At 20.1% G+C, this 17,537-nt stretch overlaps 5 protein-coding genes and 4 non-coding genes across 9 annotated transcripts; 2 read left to right on the top strand and 7 right to left on the bottom strand.

Annotated features, from left to right (window-relative positions):
- Positions 1-1,560: 1,560 nt before the first annotated feature.
- PY17X_0940700 (conserved Plasmodium protein, unknown function) lies at positions 1,561-2,397 on the top strand (the record flags this gene model as incomplete). The annotated part of the gene is made up of 2 exons (XM_725580.1): positions 1,561-1,744; positions 2,123-2,397. 2 exons carry the CDS (start codon positions 1,561-1,563, stop codon positions 2,395-2,397), a joined length of 459 nt encoding a protein of 152 aa, XP_730673.1.
- A 373-nt stretch (positions 2,398-2,770) lies between these two features.
- PY17X_0940600 (tetratricopeptide repeat protein, putative) lies at positions 2,771-4,126 on the top strand (the record flags this gene model as incomplete). Its single annotated transcript, XM_725579.1, has 1 exon — positions 2,771-4,126. The coding sequence occupies one exon, from the start codon at positions 2,771-2,773 to the stop codon at positions 4,124-4,126; it is 1,356 nt and encodes a 451-aa protein (XP_730672.1).
- Positions 4,127-4,640: 514 nt separating this feature from the next.
- PY17X_0940500 lies at positions 4,641-4,731 on the bottom strand. Its single transcript, XR_002696569.1, has one exon. It is a non-coding gene; the product is annotated as a small nucleolar RNA snoR07 (small nucleolar RNA).
- A 1,203-nt stretch (positions 4,732-5,934) lies between these two features.
- Positions 5,935-9,554, bottom strand: PY17X_0940400 (conserved Plasmodium protein, unknown function; the record flags this gene model as incomplete). The annotated part of the gene is made up of 2 exons (XM_722291.2): positions 5,935-8,147; positions 8,384-9,554. 2 exons carry the CDS (start codon positions 9,552-9,554, stop codon positions 5,935-5,937), a joined length of 3,384 nt encoding a protein of 1,127 aa, XP_727384.2.
- A 1,104-nt stretch (positions 9,555-10,658) lies between these two features.
- PY17X_0940300 (conserved Plasmodium protein, unknown function) lies at positions 10,659-12,381 on the bottom strand (the record flags this gene model as incomplete). Its single annotated transcript, XM_022956084.1, has 4 exons — positions 10,659-10,933; positions 11,107-11,554; positions 11,722-12,135; positions 12,277-12,381. 4 exons carry the CDS (start codon positions 12,379-12,381, stop codon positions 10,659-10,661), a joined length of 1,242 nt encoding a protein of 413 aa, XP_022812269.1.
- An 811-nt stretch (positions 12,382-13,192) lies between these two features.
- Positions 13,193-13,258, bottom strand: PY17X_0940200. Its single transcript, XR_002696568.1, has one exon. It is a non-coding gene; the product is annotated as a small nucleolar RNA snR61/Z1/Z11 (small nucleolar RNA).
- Positions 13,259-13,592: 334 nt separating this feature from the next.
- Positions 13,593-16,241, bottom strand: PY17X_0939900 (essential nuclear protein 1, putative; the record flags this gene model as incomplete). Its single annotated transcript, XM_022956083.1, has 6 exons — positions 13,593-13,636; positions 13,731-13,823; positions 14,182-14,287; positions 14,413-14,583; positions 14,922-15,293; positions 15,747-16,241. The coding sequence occupies 6 exons, from the start codon at positions 16,239-16,241 to the stop codon at positions 13,593-13,595; spliced, it is 1,281 nt and encodes a 426-aa protein (XP_022812268.1).
- On the bottom strand, positions 13,975-14,070 carry PY17X_0940100. The gene has a single exon (XR_002696567.1). It is a non-coding gene; the product is annotated as a small nucleolar RNA snoR09 (small nucleolar RNA).
- On the bottom strand, positions 14,738-14,815 carry PY17X_0940000. The gene has a single exon (XR_002696566.1). It is a non-coding gene; the product is annotated as a small nucleolar RNA snoR10 (small nucleolar RNA).
- Positions 16,242-17,537: the final 1,296 nt, after the last annotated feature.

Here is a 17,537-nt window from a genome sequence, read left to right as displayed (position 1 = left end):
TTTCGCCTTGCACACATAATATAAAAATATAAAGAATGCCCCAATATGTATAATTTTGTGAATGAATAAATGAAATATTAAACTGGATTGGTAATATTACTTTTAAAATGATAATAGCAATTTATTTTGGGGGACCAAATAAGAAATTCAAGTTTAAAAAGGACCTATTTTTTTTTTTTTTTTTAAATTATATATATATATATATATACATACCTTTTTCCATATAGAAAAACCTTTAAGCAATAAATACTATATTATATACCTTAAAGTTAAAAAGATCGGGAAAATAAGAAAAAAAAAAAACTTATAGTTTTATTTTACTGACATTTGCTTTCATATTACCATTCCCTTATATACTATATTTTATGTAATATAAATATATTATAATTATTTTACATATAGAAATAAAAATCAAAAAAAGCAAAAAAAAAATCATTATGATTGTTAGGTTTATATAAATATATCAGCAAATATGTTTATCTTGAATTCTCATAGATTTTATTATATGATCTCAATTATTTATAAATTAACAAATGAATAAATCTATATAAGGGCTTGTCTTAATTTTATGAAATATTCATATTATTTTTCTCTTTTATTAAATAAAACTATCTTATTAATTTTTGACAAGTTTTTTTTTTTTTTATTAATATATGAATGATGTGTGAAATTTTAACATCCTTTTATATGAATAAATAAATAATGAGTATACAAAATATTATCCTTCATATTATATAAAACATGATTATCATAAATGAAATATATTTCAACAACACTAATAAAATTGAGGATAAAAAAAATGTTATATAAAATAAACTACATCAAATGTTTTAATCAAATTATAATATTTAATTGTCTACGAAATAATAAGCAATGTTATGTTCATAAAAAAAAAAAAAATAATTTCTTATATATATATATATATATACAGGGATATACCAACATATTTTTTAAGCATAAATACTATATAAAAAAATTATATATTTTTTGTTAGATCTGATAAATGCTTAAGGTTGTATCCATATAGTTAATTATAATATTTTAAACAGTTTAAGGGAAATGGTAAAATTAATAATTCCCCAAAAAGTTGCAGTACTACACATTGTGCGTTATGTTGATTGCAACACGTCCGCATAATTTATTAAGTATAGAGAAACGTCACATAACTACATGCATACATACATACATATATATATATATATATATATATATATATATATATATATATACATATACATATTGACTAACGTTTTAAACAAAAATTTCCAAACACTTATGGATAGGACGCAGGATATTTATTAAAACATTATTTTCTTATTTATTATAATTTTTTTAGCTAATATGTTGGCTTTACATTATCAAAAATGAGTTATGAAAATACATTTGCTCATTTATATTAACACATTTTATTAATATTTTTATTTATATTAATTAATTGAATTTCTTAACATATCTTATGTATTGTTATACGAATATGTCAAATGACAGATCATATGCCTATATATACTTATTTAGTTTAAAAAAATCTCTTAAAAAAATATAAAATAAAATAAAATAATAATGGGAAATACTAATTCACAAAATGACCATAATAACAAAAGTTTAATGTTACTTAATGATAATTATCCTCATATATTTCCAAAAATAGATGAAACTAACTATACAAAAAATGTTATAGACACACAAATTGTAACTTATAATGATATTGAGATTGTTAAAAAAGCTAACATAATAGAAAATACAGGTATATACAAAAAAATTAAATTTAAATTAATAAAAAATATATAATAACAGTACTACGCTTATTATTTTGACTAATGTTAAATAGTGTATCATATATGCATAAATTTTTATTTCCTAATATTATATAAATGTGTCCAAATATACATGTCCAACTATACATGTCCAACTATGCATGTCCAACTATGCATGTCCAACTATGCATGTCCAACTATGCATGTCCAACTATGCATGTCCAACTATGCATGTCCAACTATGCATGTCCAACTATGCATATCCAAACATATTCATACCTATTTAAAACACCTCATAAAACCCCTAAAAATAATATAATTTTTTTTTTTTTTTTTTTTTTTTTTTTTTCATCACTCTCCTTTTATAGAAAATGAATATAATAAATTACGTAAAAAAATCATTGATGATTTAATTAAAGAAAACGAAATATACATAAATAGCCAAAAGGAAACATTAAATAAATTCAAAGATCCAAATTTAAAAATTACAGAAAATAATAATGAATGTTTTTATGATGAAGATAAAATATATAATTGCCTTAAAAATATGAATCAATCTACATCCAATTTTGTTAATTTGTATAGCCGATGTTGTAGATATTTGAGAAACTATGAAAGTTGTGTTCAAAAAATACAAATTTAAACAAATTTTTATATTTTTTTTTAACTATTTTTCCTTAAATTTTTTGTTTTTAAATATTATATTATCTTATTACAACTAAATTAAATAGTGCATATTTTTTTTTGTGTATTATTTTATACATATCCATAATAGGCACAAACATAAAATGCTTTATCATCATTTGTATTCATAAGTAAATTAAAACATTCTAAAAAATAAATAAATTTTATAAAATTTAAATAAAATATAATTTTCGCTACATTAGCTATCTAATTTAAATAGCTTATATCCATTTTTTATTTTACCCTTTAATTTGTAGCTATATATATAAACATATACATACATAAACATATACATACATATGCAGCATATCTATTCACCATTTTAAGAAAAAATGGAAGAAGATTTTAACATTGATGAGAATTATATTAAACAATTATCAGAAAAATATAAAAATGTTGAACATCCTTTATTTATGGATGAACTTCCAACAAATATCGAAGAAAATGAAGATTTGTTAGCATTGTACAATTTAATAATAACTGATGAAAATGAATTAAGTTTAGCCAAAAATTATAAAGAGGTAGGTAATGACTATTTTAAAGATGGGGCTAAATATTTTGAAGATGCCATAATAAGTTATACTAAAGGTATTGATGTATTGGAAAATTATCTTAAAAAAAGGGAAGCAGATCAATTAAAAAATAAAAAAATAATGAATAAAAGTAAAAACGATTCACAAAATGGTTCTAGTAAGCCAAACGATTCAGCTAGCTATAAAAAAAAACACGAAATTGGTGGCAATAATAATGGAAACGAGCAAAATGAAACCGAACAAAATGGAAACGAGCAAAATGAAACCGAACAAAATGGAAAAGAAAAAAATGAAACCGAACAAAATGGAAACGTTGATGGCACTTCTCTAAATCTAAATAGTCCGAAAGAAGAAGATATTATATGCATAAAAGATATAAACAATTTACTTTCAGATTTATACTGTAATAGGGGTATTACTCATTATAAAAAAAAAAAATACATAAAATGCTTAGATGATTGTAAAAAGGCATTTTCATTTAATAATAAAAAATACAAAAGTGTTTATTACAGTATTTTGTGTTCATATTACATAGGTATATATAATGATGCATATGAATATATAAAATCTTTTGATGAATTATTACAAGATGAAGATATAAAAAATAATGTAAATTTAAAAGATTATTTAAATATAAAAAAGGAAGTCACACAAAAATATGAACAATTTTTAGAAAGAAAAAAAAAAAATGAACAGGAAAGAAAAATTATGGCTAAAAATGAAAAAAAAAAAATCAATGTTATTCAAGATATATTAAAAAAAAGAAATATACAACTTGTTGAAAATTTATACAATGATAATAATAATATTGTTCCTGTGTTTTATTTAGATGAATATATGTATATACATTTTACTGTTTTTCTAATATATATAGAAAATAATATTATTGAAACTATTTTAGATTTTGCAGAAAATCAATGTATAATGGATTATTATAGTTTTATTAAAAAAAATCAAAATACAGATATACTTTATTGTTATATTGAATTTCCAGATGATAAATATTATATGATAAAAAATGATTCATATATTTGTGATGTAATTAATAATATTAAATTATTTTCAAAAATTATGGCAATCCATATTATTGAAAATGAAGAAGCAAATCGTTTTTTCAAATCCAATAGAAATGTTGTTTTTTTACCATCACCATAAAATTGTTAAAAGGGAAAGAAACACACACATACACACACGTTTGCTTTTAATATTATTATCTATACATTTTTTTTTTTTTGATATATTCAAAATTATATTTATTTTTACACATTTCACAATTTAATTGTGGAAAATAATTAGACTTTTTTATTTGTCAAATCACAAATACATATACAACCTTTGTGCTTTGTGAATGATACACTATTTTTTTGTAATCAATTTTTGTAATAAATTTTTGTAATCAATTTTCGTAATCAATTTTTGTATATTATAATTCATTATTATTTATCAAATTCGTATATATTTATATTTTTTTTGTTACCAAATATATATATGCACATAACTTATGGAACCACCACCTCTTAGGAAATATTATCATCTTAAAACTTTTTTAAAAAAAAAAATCAAATTATAATTGGAGATAAATACACATATATGTAATGTATGTATGGATCCTTCATACAATTCCTTTTCGCTTTTTTTTAAACCAAAATATTATTTTTTTTTAAAGAAAATGTAATTCTTATCAGTTCCAGCGATTTTCTACATTAAAGTTTGACTTTCATTCAGTCCGCCCATCGCTCAAAAGTTATTCATCATTTAAAGAATTATTTTCACAAAAAAATATATTTTGGTTTAAAAAAAAACGAAAAAATTATATATCCCCAAATTTATGCTTTTTTATGTTCCTCAAATATTATTAACATTTAAAAGGGATACAAAATTAATACATTATTTATCATATTGTTTTTATTCATTTATTAAAAAATTAAACTAATATTTAAGTAAAATGTTAAAGAGGTTAAAATTTAAATAAGATAATACAATTATTTCTTTCGAAATATATTATAAATAAAAATAGTTAAAAAATATACTAATATTAATTATTATATTATTTTTAAATTTATAAATATATTTATATTATTTTTTAAGAATCAAAATAATTAAAAAAAAAAAAAAAATATATATATATAACTGAAATACATTATTAATTATTTTTATCTTATTAATATGTTTATTTTATGAACAAAAGGATTTTTTTATTTTTTAGCTAGTCAAAAAAAAAAAAAAAAAAAAAAAAAAAAATGTAATACAGTAGAATTGTAATAGAGAATAAAGGGGCTAACTTTTGTTACTACCCCCCAAAAAAAAATATATGTATAATGTATTTATATATATATATATATTTTTTAATTTTTATTTTTTCATATATATTTACGCTAAAGGAATACAAATTGTTTAATATATATCATATTCTCGAATAATTAATTTGAAATTTAGTATGTAGTATTACATGCACGTTCATACAATTCTGTATTTGGATATGCATAAATATGTGCACAAATTAAGAGTTAGTATAAAATAAGAATGTATTCACTACTCAAAAAATATTTTTTTATTTGCATATATATACCACATAACATAAATAAGTTAAAAAATTATTAAATACCAATCAGGTGATATATTTACACTTATTTTTCGTTTTATTAAATACTTGGTCAAGTTCCATATTGTTTTTTTTGAAATGAAACAAAAAATATATACTTTAGACACATCCCATAAATGTATAATGTTTGAGAAGCTATTCTATCATGCGCATAGATATGTAAGTCTATGCTAATATACATATAATTATGATAAAAATAATTTTAGTTCTAAAACAAAACAAAAAAAAAAAAAAAAAAAAAATAGCATAATAGTACAACAACAGAGTAACAAGATTATAATTTATATTTTCCATTATGAAAAAAAATATGATAACGTGCATATATTTATAGGCACATTCATATACATGCTTAATGATATGTTCATGAGGAACATTTCGATACAATAGTACCCAATGAAAAAGAAGGTGTGTATATGTCACTTTGCTTATATTTCAATAAAATTTTTGAATTTAAGACTTTATCCTTTATAGTTCTTTGAACTACATTAAATGTATCATACAAACCTTTGAGTTTTTCTTTAATTATATTTGTATCAATAGGATTTGGTATATTGGTTATATTAATAGTTTTTTTTTTATTATGTTCTAATAGCTGTTTAGAGTACTTAGATATAATACGTTGAAATCGTGTATCATATTCTGATTGTATTTCTTTTAATAAATTTTTATATTTTAAATTTATATTTTCATAAGATAACAATATTTTTTGTCTTATGTATCTAAAATAATCTATTATTTGTATATGTATATATCTTTTATTATATTGCATTAATGTATAAGCCTTTATTAAATACTTAGCTGATAAATTTTCCAAGTTATCTCCTTTTTTTAATATATCTAAAAATTCAGGATCATAATAATTATATTTTACTTTTTTTATTGGATATGGGGAATCAATGTTATTTTTAAAAAAACTATTACTTTTTATATCATAAGATGTATTGGTGGTTATTCTCTTTTTGCTTTTACTGCCTGAACATGGTTTATCTATGTAATGATTTGGACTTAATTTATTTTTATTTATATCTTCACCATCATTATTTGAAAGAGTTTCATTACTTGGTTCATCCTTTCCTATTATGTTCACAATTTCTGAACATTCCTTTGTTTCTGAAATGTTATTATTTAAGTATATTTGTTTATTTCGAATGTTACATTCTTCATCATTTTTATTTTGACACGATTCCTGCAAATTTATTATATTACTTTTTTCATTTTCTTTATTAACATATTTTATTTCTTCATCTAATACTTCATTTTTAGTTCTTATATTTTGGCTGTATCCTTTATTCCTCTTCTTATATTTACTTAAGCTTTGTATACATTCAGTAAGTTTTTCGTGTTTTTCATCATAATTTAGCAATGTTTTTATTATTTCAGCAGGTGATTTTATCGGATTACATTGTGTGTTATTAAAATCATTTTTTCTTTTGTTTTTTTTTGAGGTTTCTTTATTGTCACATTCAATTATTTCTTCTTTGAAAAGCCCACAACTTTTTATATTGTCATTATTATTTTCGCATATATCATTATTTTTGTTGGCAAGATCTATTTGCTCACATTTCTCACTTTCGATACTTTTATAATTATCCGATTTGATTTCATGTTCACAATTTGTATCATAAATAATACTATCACATTTTTGTGTACTATTTTCACTAAACAAATTAAAACCGTTAGTATTATTGTTATTATATACTTCTGAATTTGAACCTCTTTTAAGTACTAACTTTTCTATAGAATTATCTTTTATTTGACTTGGACTTTTAACATAATTAAAATTTTCTTCTTTACATTCATTTTGAATTTGTTCATTATCATCCTTTAACTTATATTCACTATTATAATTATCGAAATTTTCTCTATTACTTTCATATATACATATCTCTTCATTATTTTCATTGTCTCCTTGTTTTATAATAAAATCTTTGGATGTTGCGTAACTAATTTTAAGCATTTCTGTATCACTTTCATCATTATTCTCGAAAATATTTGATTGCTCTATTTGATCATCACTAATATTATTATCTTCTATATTTCCTTCTGATTCTGTGTATATATTTTGTTTTTCCACATCTTCAATATATTCATCACTGTATTTATCACAACTTTGGTTGCTAATACTACTTGTATCACTATCTTGAATATTTTCTTTATTTTTACAATCCATATAATTTATTGACATATTTAATGGCATTGTTTTTTTTCCCATAGATATGTTACCTTTTAATAAACATATTTCTTTTGTTGTTGCAAAACTTACTTTTCTTCGTTCAAGTTTTTCTATACAATTAAAATATATATCTTCTGCTAATATTTGATTTTGAGGATCTCCAAGAATATTACTATTTTCATTATTAATTTTGTCTACATCTGTTTGGTTTTCCTTTATATCTTCTGATGTGGGTCTTTGGTTATTCTTATCGTCATATATAACATTTTCAATAGTAGATAAATTTTTTATAATTTCAAAAATGTTATCTTTAATAGATTCTGTATTAAATCTTATTGATATTTCTACATTCTCAAGCATCTTATCTTCAAACTGTTTTCTGATCCTGTTGGAAATTACACCTGTTTAGAATAACCGAAAAAAAAATAGCGAAAAAAAATAGCGAAAAAAAATAGCGAAAAAAATAGCGAAAAAAATAGCGAAAAAAAATAGCGAAAAAAAATAGCGAAAAAAAAATAGCAAAAAAAATAGCAAAAAAAAATAGCGAAAAAAAATAGCAAAAAAAAATAGCAAAAAAAAATAGCGAAAAAAAATAAAACAATTTAAAGCACGAGGCAACAAACTACACGCTTCTTACCTAAAGCATCAGCTTTCTTAAACTGAAAAATGATTGTTTTCGAATTGGGGTCTGTTTTTATTTTTACTCTATCATATGACAATACTATAAGTAACTGATTTTGTGTATTATAAAAATAGACATAAAAAAAATTTAATAATAAATTTCCTTTATACCCTTTTGCTGATAAAATAATTTTGTCGTTTTGATCGGTTTCTACATCAGAAATTGTGTTAAAAGTGCTAAGAAAAAGATTATTATTATTAACATAAATATATGATGATTCTTTTAAAGTATCGATATTTATATTATTTTCTTTTGTTATAGTTAAATAATAAGTTATTTTTTTATTTATTAAATTGTTTATATTGTCTAAAATAGATTCATTTGTATTCCCTAAAATGCGCTTTTGCATAACCTTAAATAAAGATAATATTTTTTTTTTAATTTCGATATCTGGAATTAATTCAAACTGATTTATAATATTTTCAATATGATCAGGTATTATAATTGTATTTGATAAATTCAAACAAGTTTCTTTTCCAATTGTTTCAACTAAATTAATATGATTTATGGATCTAAAAATAAAAAGTAAAACATCAAATCCGATTTCGATTATTTTTATTCTTGAACATCCTATTTGTGTAGAATTTGAACTTAAATTTTGATTTTTTAAATTATTAATACTTTGATTCATTAATGATAAATGATAAGATAATATATGCAATAATGATGTGTAAAAAATAGCTAGCTCTTTGTCATAATTTTTCCATATATCCATTATATTTATATTATTATTTAAATCCAAAATAAAAAAAAAAAAAGTTCTTTCAAATAACAAAAATGAATCCTTTAAAAAATATGTCTCATTTAAAAATACATTTAAAATAATATTTAAATTTCTAAAAAACTGTTCATTTATTTCTTCTTTAATATTTATACATTTATTTATACAATATCGAATAAAATACATGCATTCATCAGATAGTAGTATTAAATGGTTATTCAAAGATTTTATACATATATTTATTATTCTATCTATTACTTTATAATTATAAGTAAAATTAGATTCTATATCTATTTCTATCAAATCATGCAAAAACATAGACAACGATAATTCACCTTCTTCTTCAGCTTCATTTAGTTCCTGGATTATGTTTTTGTTATATTCCTCTATATCTATATCATTCATTTTGAAACATTACAAATAATAAGCTTATATATATATATTAAGTTTCGATGTATACCCTTTTCTTTTTTTTAAATTTATTTAATTTCAAAAGTGTGTTACAATCTATGAGTTCATATATGACATGTCTATCTACTCACTTGAATTGTTAACTTTTTTATTAAATAATATATTTAAAAAAAAAATGTAGTAATAATAAATATAGCCAGAATAATAATAAAATAACAATGATATAAAATCAAAATTATGTATAACAAAATATATCAAATTGCCAATTAGAAAGTGGAAAAATGTTTTACACCATTTCTATATATGTATATATATATAACGAAACAAAATAAAAATTAAAAAAAAATTTATTATGAATTATTGTTACAAAAAAAAAAGCGACTTCATTTCATCGTCACTCTATTATTTTTTTTTTTTTCCTTCTAATTTTTACTTTTAGTAATTTTCTTATTTTGACTTAATTTTTTTTTTCCACAACTTTTAGACAAATCATTAGTTTTCCAACGTTCCATAAATTATATGCGCAAATTTTTACCAACAATGGTATATTAATTGTATGAATAATATTATACTAGTTTTTTTTTTTTTTTTTTTTTTTTTTTTTTTAATTCATAAATACAAAAGTACACTACGTAATTAAGCTACTTCCACATACGTATTTTATGCGATAATTATAATAATATGGGAAAAAATAATGAAAATAAAATAATGAAAATAAAAATAATGAAAATAAATAATGGATAAATTTATCATTTAAATTTTTGGGTATATAATCATAATTTTTAAATCTACTAAATTTAGGCAAAAAAAGAAAATAGACATACATATATATATATTGTGTAATAGAACTATTTTTATTTTTTAGCTTCATAGATCATAGTTATATTTTTAATATATTTAAAGAAAATATTCTACATCACTTTTTGTTAATAAGATTTGAAACAACATGATAACTGTTTCACTAATTATTTTCCATATAATTTTAGTAACCTTTTTGGAAACATACAAAAAAAATAAATATGTATTTTGTACTATACATGTGACATATAGTAAATAATACTCTTCTTACACACACACACTTTTTTTTTTTTTTTTATTTCACTTTTTTTTTTTTTTTTTAATTTTTTTTTTCTTTTTTTTTTCATGTTTCCCAAATAAATTTCTTTCCTTTACAGCTCTGATGTAAGATTGAATAACAATTGCTGCATAATTATGTTTATCTTCTTTTTTTTTAATTATTTTATCTCTTTTTTCTGCTAGATCTTTTAAATAATTATTTTCATCTTGTTCTATCTCTTTTCTTTTTATAATACCGTCTAATTCATCTTCTTGAACTTTGCTTTTTTGAAGCTCAGTATGATAGTATCCAATTTCTAAGGAAATAAACAAAAAAGTATCCAAAGTAAAAAACTGATAAATTCAATGCATCCATATATGGATAAAACAATATTAACAAGGTTTAGTAAACCAATTGAATAGATAAAAAAAAAAAAAAAAAAAAAAAAAAGTTGAAATATAGTTTTATGAACAATGTGATGTAGAATACCTGCATCTATTTTCCTAATTTCAGAATCTAATGAATCTATATAATTTTGTATATCTAATTCTAATAAATTATTTTTTTTTACTAAACTAACTTCTAAATCTTGATATGTTTTAATTTGATTTTCATATAAATTTTTGGTTTTTTCAAATATAGTATTAATTGTTTCTAATTCTTCTGGTATATTATTTACAGGTAAAGTATTTAATAATTCTTTTATTTTTTCATCAGACATTTTTTTTAATTTTTGAATTTCATCTTCTTTATTTATTAAAATAGATTCTAAGTTTTTTATATCATTATAACTTTTATTTCGAATTGTTTCTAATTCATGATTTAATCGTTTTTCTTCATCTCGCATATTATCTTCTTCTTTTTTTAACTCCTCTAAAATGTTTAATCTATCATATTTTTCTTTAGCCGTTGTTTGAAATTTTAGTAAAAATGTTCCCTATAGATGTGTAAGAACCGGACATAATTATGTATCTAGCAGTACGTGTATTTTACTATTTTTACTATTATTACTATTATTTTTTTATTATTTTTTTTATTTTATTTTTTTTTTTTTCGAACAAATCGGTATTCTCAATTTCGTTACAACCGCTTAACCTGTCTTACCTTTAAATCTTTGATAATATGACGAAACTTGAAAAAATCATGATTTTCTTTATCATTTAGTGGTTTTAAAACCTTTACTAAATTATTATTTCCTTTAAATATTTTACATAAAGTAGATGAATATTTTTTTATTTTTTCAATCAACTCTTTATTTTCTTTATAATTCGAAATTTGTTCACCCTCACTGCTGTCACTGTCACTGTCACTGTCACTGTCACCGCCACTACCATCTTGATTTTCATCTTGATTTTGATTTTGATTTTGATTTTGATTTTCTTTTTCTTTTTCTTTTTCTTTTCCTTTTGATAAATCAGTGTGTTCATATAATTTATTTAATTGTATGATATTCTTAAAATATCGTAAAAATTCTTCCGAAGTTATATTCAAGTCAACTTCGTTTATTTTTTCTAAAACCTACGTTTTTATCATCAAACATAAAATAATTTTTTTATTATTTTTATAGTCACACCACGTAGACATATATTTATGATATTTTTTGGATAAATATGTCCATTTTTTTGCATTTTTTTGCATTTTTTGTGATTTTTTTCTCACCTCTTCATTTATAAGAGATAAATTTTTTATTTTTTTTTCAAAAATCTCTATAACATTGTATAAATTATGTGCTTCCGTACCAATGAACTTATCGGGGTTTATCATTTTTCTCTACTTTTTTATATTGTCTTTTATTTTTTCTATATTTTTCAATTTAGCTTTTATTCAAAAATAAAAAAAAAATATATCATTGTTCTTATAATATTTACAAATTTAATATTAGCATAATAACTTTTTATATAAACATTTCCTAATAATCCCCAAAAAAAAAATATGAGAAAAAAAGGAAAATACAAATATCAAGGATATATACACATGTAGTGCACACATAACACCAAATATATCATGACTCTTTAATTTTTTTTTTTTTTTTTTAAATCATAAAATATAGATTACTAAAAATTATTATTCTCTATTATATAGATAATATGTTCAGTGACCCCATATCCCTATTTATATATTTTAGCTTAAAATAACAAATCAATATATTTATTGCACTTTATTTTTATATATAAAAAAAATTTTATTTTTCGATTTTTTATTTTAAATCAGTTGATAACAAAAACATTTTTAAAAAAGGTATGCCAAATATATATAAAAGAAGAAAAATGTAAAAAAAAATGTAAAAAAAAATGTAAAAAAAAATGTAAAAAAAAATGTAAAAAAAAAATGTAAAAGAAAAATATATAAGGATAGTGTTTTACAAAATTTTAATTATGTTAATGTTTTCCCCCTAAAAAGTAAAATAAAGAAAAAAAAAAATTATAATTATATCATAATTATATTATAATTATATATTTATTTATTTATCAAAAAAAATACATCCACATGTTTGCATTAGCTTAGATATACTACAATCAAATATCACACAAATATATATATCTACATATTTTATAAATATATAATTAAAAATATTAAATCAGTTAAACAATTTGTCTTCATTATTATCAGAAGCAGAACTGATTATGTTTCATCATTTTAATATTTTTAATATATCTATTATGCGTGTATAGTATGCAATCCAATTATCACGATTTTTAAATACTAGCAATAGTTTACTATCTCAATATATTTATTATAAAATTGAGCATTTATAATATTTTTCAAAATGTTTTACCTTCACATAAATAAAACTAAGAGGGAGAAGCACAAATATATATATATATTTATTTATATATATATTTATTTATATATATATTTATTTATATATATTTATTTACATCCTTTGCAACACCTTCATGGGCTTTTTAAAACAAAAAAAAAAAAAATTTAATTAATTTTAGGAATAACCCCCTATTATAATATATAATTTATGTCTACACATTATTTATTCCAGCATCCATACTTAAATTGCTAATTTCTGTAAAAATGATAAAAAATGATAAAAAATGATAAAATAAAATCAAAATTAGTGAATATTTTTTATTCAAAAATGTGGATATATGAATTATTACGATTAATAAAGTATGCGGGTGAATATATATGCTTTAATATTTCACTAGTTATTTGATGGTGGTTTTTTTTTTTTAATAATATTTTTAATTTTGCTATCTGCTCATCATTTACTAAGCCTGTTGGAAATAAAAACAAAAATGTCCATGTATTATCCATGCATGTATGTGTGCAAAAATAATAACAGTTGGTATTCACAGTTTGAAATTTACAAATCGTTTTCGCGTAAATTTATTATAATATATTATTTATTTTATATCAGATAGGGATAACTGGTTAAAAAAGTTATCTTCAAAATTAGCAAATTTTTCAGATGCCAAGCGTACGATTTCATCATTTAAAATAAATAAATATTATATACAACCACTTTTATGTGACTATTTCGTATAACACTTAAATAATACAAAAAATACAAAAAAAACGTCAAAATTATTTCCTATAAATAGTTCATACCTCTATAATTCTGAATTAGGGTTAATAATGATTTGTGCCAACTTATTGTTAATGGGTTAGGATAATTTTCAAATGTTAGAAAATAATTAATTGATTTTTCAATAAACTATAAAAAAAAAAAAAAAAAAAAAAAAAAATATATATATATATATATATACATTTTAGAAATAGCTTAAATAAAGGTAAACACAAATTGTGTTAGTGTTACATTTCGCATTTTTGAATACTTACTTCTTTAGAAAAAGCATATTTTTTATTAAAAAAAATAGTTAAAATATATGAAATATGAGAATTCCATTGAAACTTAAAAATATCATTAAGACAACAAGTTACAATATTTATTGATATACTCATTTTTTGAATAACACTTCCAAATATCACAATTTGTTTTTTAGTAGAATCCTGTAAATAAATATATAAAACAAAAGCATGACATGACAGATAATAATACACACACAAAAAAATGTTATCATATATTATACAAAATTGCACTATATATATATATATATATATATATATATATATATATATAGCTATATAGCTATATTTGCGGTAATTGCTAATTTTAATCAGTTTGGGGCAGTACTATTGTCTTCATTTTTTTTATTTAGACAAGGACTAATCATCATATAAAATTTATTCCGCATTTTTATTTGCACACAAACAAAATATGTAGAGAATATATTTCATTCCCTCTAATATATGTACATAAAAATTTACATTATAATAATTTTTCTTACTTTTAACAAAACTGGATATAAAAGACCTTTAAACCATGCTTTTGATTTATATAAAGATTTGATTAATGCTTTATATAAAAAACCATCAAGCTTTTTGTTTAATTCAATATTTTCTAATATTATTGGTAATAAAATATTTTTATAATATATACATACATCTTTTTCTTTTAGACCAGATGAAAATAATTTTGTTACTTCAAAAGTTGCTTGTGTTGTCCATTTTTTTGGAGTTGTTAATAAAAGTAATTCATACCATTTGGGTGATTTTACTAATATTGTAAGGGCTTGATGTAATTTTCCTTTTTTATAAATTGCTAAATGTTCCCCTACAACTTTATAACATTTTTCAACCATTGTATCTATCTTCGTTTTCTATAATAAAAAAAAAAAAAAAAAAAAAAAAAAAAATTAATACAATGCAATTTAACCACTAATAAATAAACATATACATATATATATATACACACCATCAGATTCATACACACACAATAAGATTATATTGTGCACAAATTTGTACTGCCTAAACTGTTTATAATTTTAAAACATTTTAAGCCCTGATTTTTGCCCCAATGTTATTTTAAGCAATTTTATTTTTATTTATTTTTATGTATTTTTATTTATCGCCCCCATTATTTTGCACTTTTAAAAAATAGTAGGTGCGATAAACAAAAAAAACAATAATAAATAATCGAGACAATGTTGTACATATATGAGAATATTGTATTCTCTCATATGCACACAAAATAATATACATTGAAAATAAAACTGCTCGAAGAGGGAGAAATATATTTTACAATAAATTATTTATACAATTTTTATTATTACCTGTTCAGGAGACTTATCAAAGTCAGTCAGTTTATTATTTGAATTGTCTAGAATATTTCCTTCCCCCTTATAACCATTTTTATTGATTTTGATGTTTAGATCTTCTATTATGTCATTTGGTTCTTCATAATTATTATTCATATAATTTTGATTTAAATTTATTTCATTATCATCATATAAATTTGTATCATCTATAACTTCATCTTCTATATCATCATTAAACTCTAAAAATTTATCTTCTTGAGAATTGATAAAATCAATTAGATCATCATCATCATAATCTGAATAATCATTTTCATTTGTTATATTTGCTAATTTAATAATTTTATTTAATGTGTTTTTTTTTTTATGTTTTTCTGTTATTTTTTTTGTTAATTTTTTGTTTTTTATTTTTTGTTTTTTTAATATTCCATTTTTTGAGACTACAACATTTTTTAAATTCTCTTCAAATGTCCCAGCATGCTTTTGTTTTTTTCTTACTTTAATCTTCGCCATTTTATTTATATATTTATTTTTTTTTTTTATATATTTATTTTTTTTTTTTATATATTTATTTATTTTTTATTTTTATTAATACATAAAATATAATAGTCAAATTGCGGGATATTTTTTAAATTTATTAATAAAATTAAAAGCTGCTATAAAACTAATTGTTTGTGGCAGCTTGGGAATATTATTATTTACATATATACGCAAATGTAGAATTTATGTTTTAATATTTTCACAGAAAAATTAAACGAATGGAATAAAACATTATATATTGTATGTACATAAACAAGTTAAATGCAAATATAAATAATATTTTCCCTTACATAAAAAATTTTATATATTCATATTATTCTTTAAAAAAATATTATTTATATACATAAATAAAATAAAGAAAAGTATAATAATAATTATTATCACAAGGTACATACAAATACAAAAAAAAAATTAAATAAATATATTATATATTTTAAATAAAATATTGCAATGCGCAATTAATTAGTTTTATTTTTTCGCCTTTTTCAAATAAATCAATTTAAAAAACAGCATATTTATTATAGGGGCTACATAAAAATTGCACTTAAATTTACAACTACGTTATGAAAAAATAATAAATAAACGCTAATTATTATTTTATATTATTATTATATTATTATTATAATATTATTATTAATAAAAAGCGTTTTTTATATTTTTATAGTGTACATTTAAAGGGTATAGTTACAAAAAAAAATATATATAAATAATAATATATTGTATATAATATGGAAAAAACAAATTGCTTGCTTTAATGTGCGACATATTTAGGATTATATCTTATAAACATATAATGGTACATTAAAAAACTTTATAAAAAATAATTTTGTAGAAACAATTATCAAAAAAATTTATTTATTTATTTTGAAAAATATATTATTTGGTTTGAAAAATATATTATTTATTTTGAAAAATATATTATTTATTTTGAAAAATAATTATTTATTTTGAAAAAAATATTATTTATTTTGAAAAAAATATTATATATTTTGAAAAAAATATTATATATTTTAAGCATATTATAGCTATTTTAAGCATACTATACAATTTTAAGAATACTTTGTTATTTTAAAAATACTTTAGTTATTTTTATGGTTTTTTGTTAAATCCATTTTAAGTAACATGCATTAATTTGTTAGCTTCCTATATTCACATATATTTTTTTTTTTTTTTTTTTTTTTTTTTTTTTTTTTATTTCCATTTTGGCTAGCCCAAACAACAATAGTGATATAGTTGTATAATTGGTCAATCCGGTGCTTAAAATTATTT

The sequence above is a fragment of the Plasmodium yoelii genome (genome assembly GCF_900002385.2).
Source record: "Plasmodium yoelii strain 17X genome assembly, chromosome: 9".
In the NCBI taxonomy this organism is placed as follows: domain Eukaryota; phylum Apicomplexa; class Aconoidasida; order Haemosporida; family Plasmodiidae; genus Plasmodium; species Plasmodium yoelii.
Note: the sequence above shows the minus strand (reverse complement) of the source record. Positions and strands in the feature narration are given on the sequence as shown.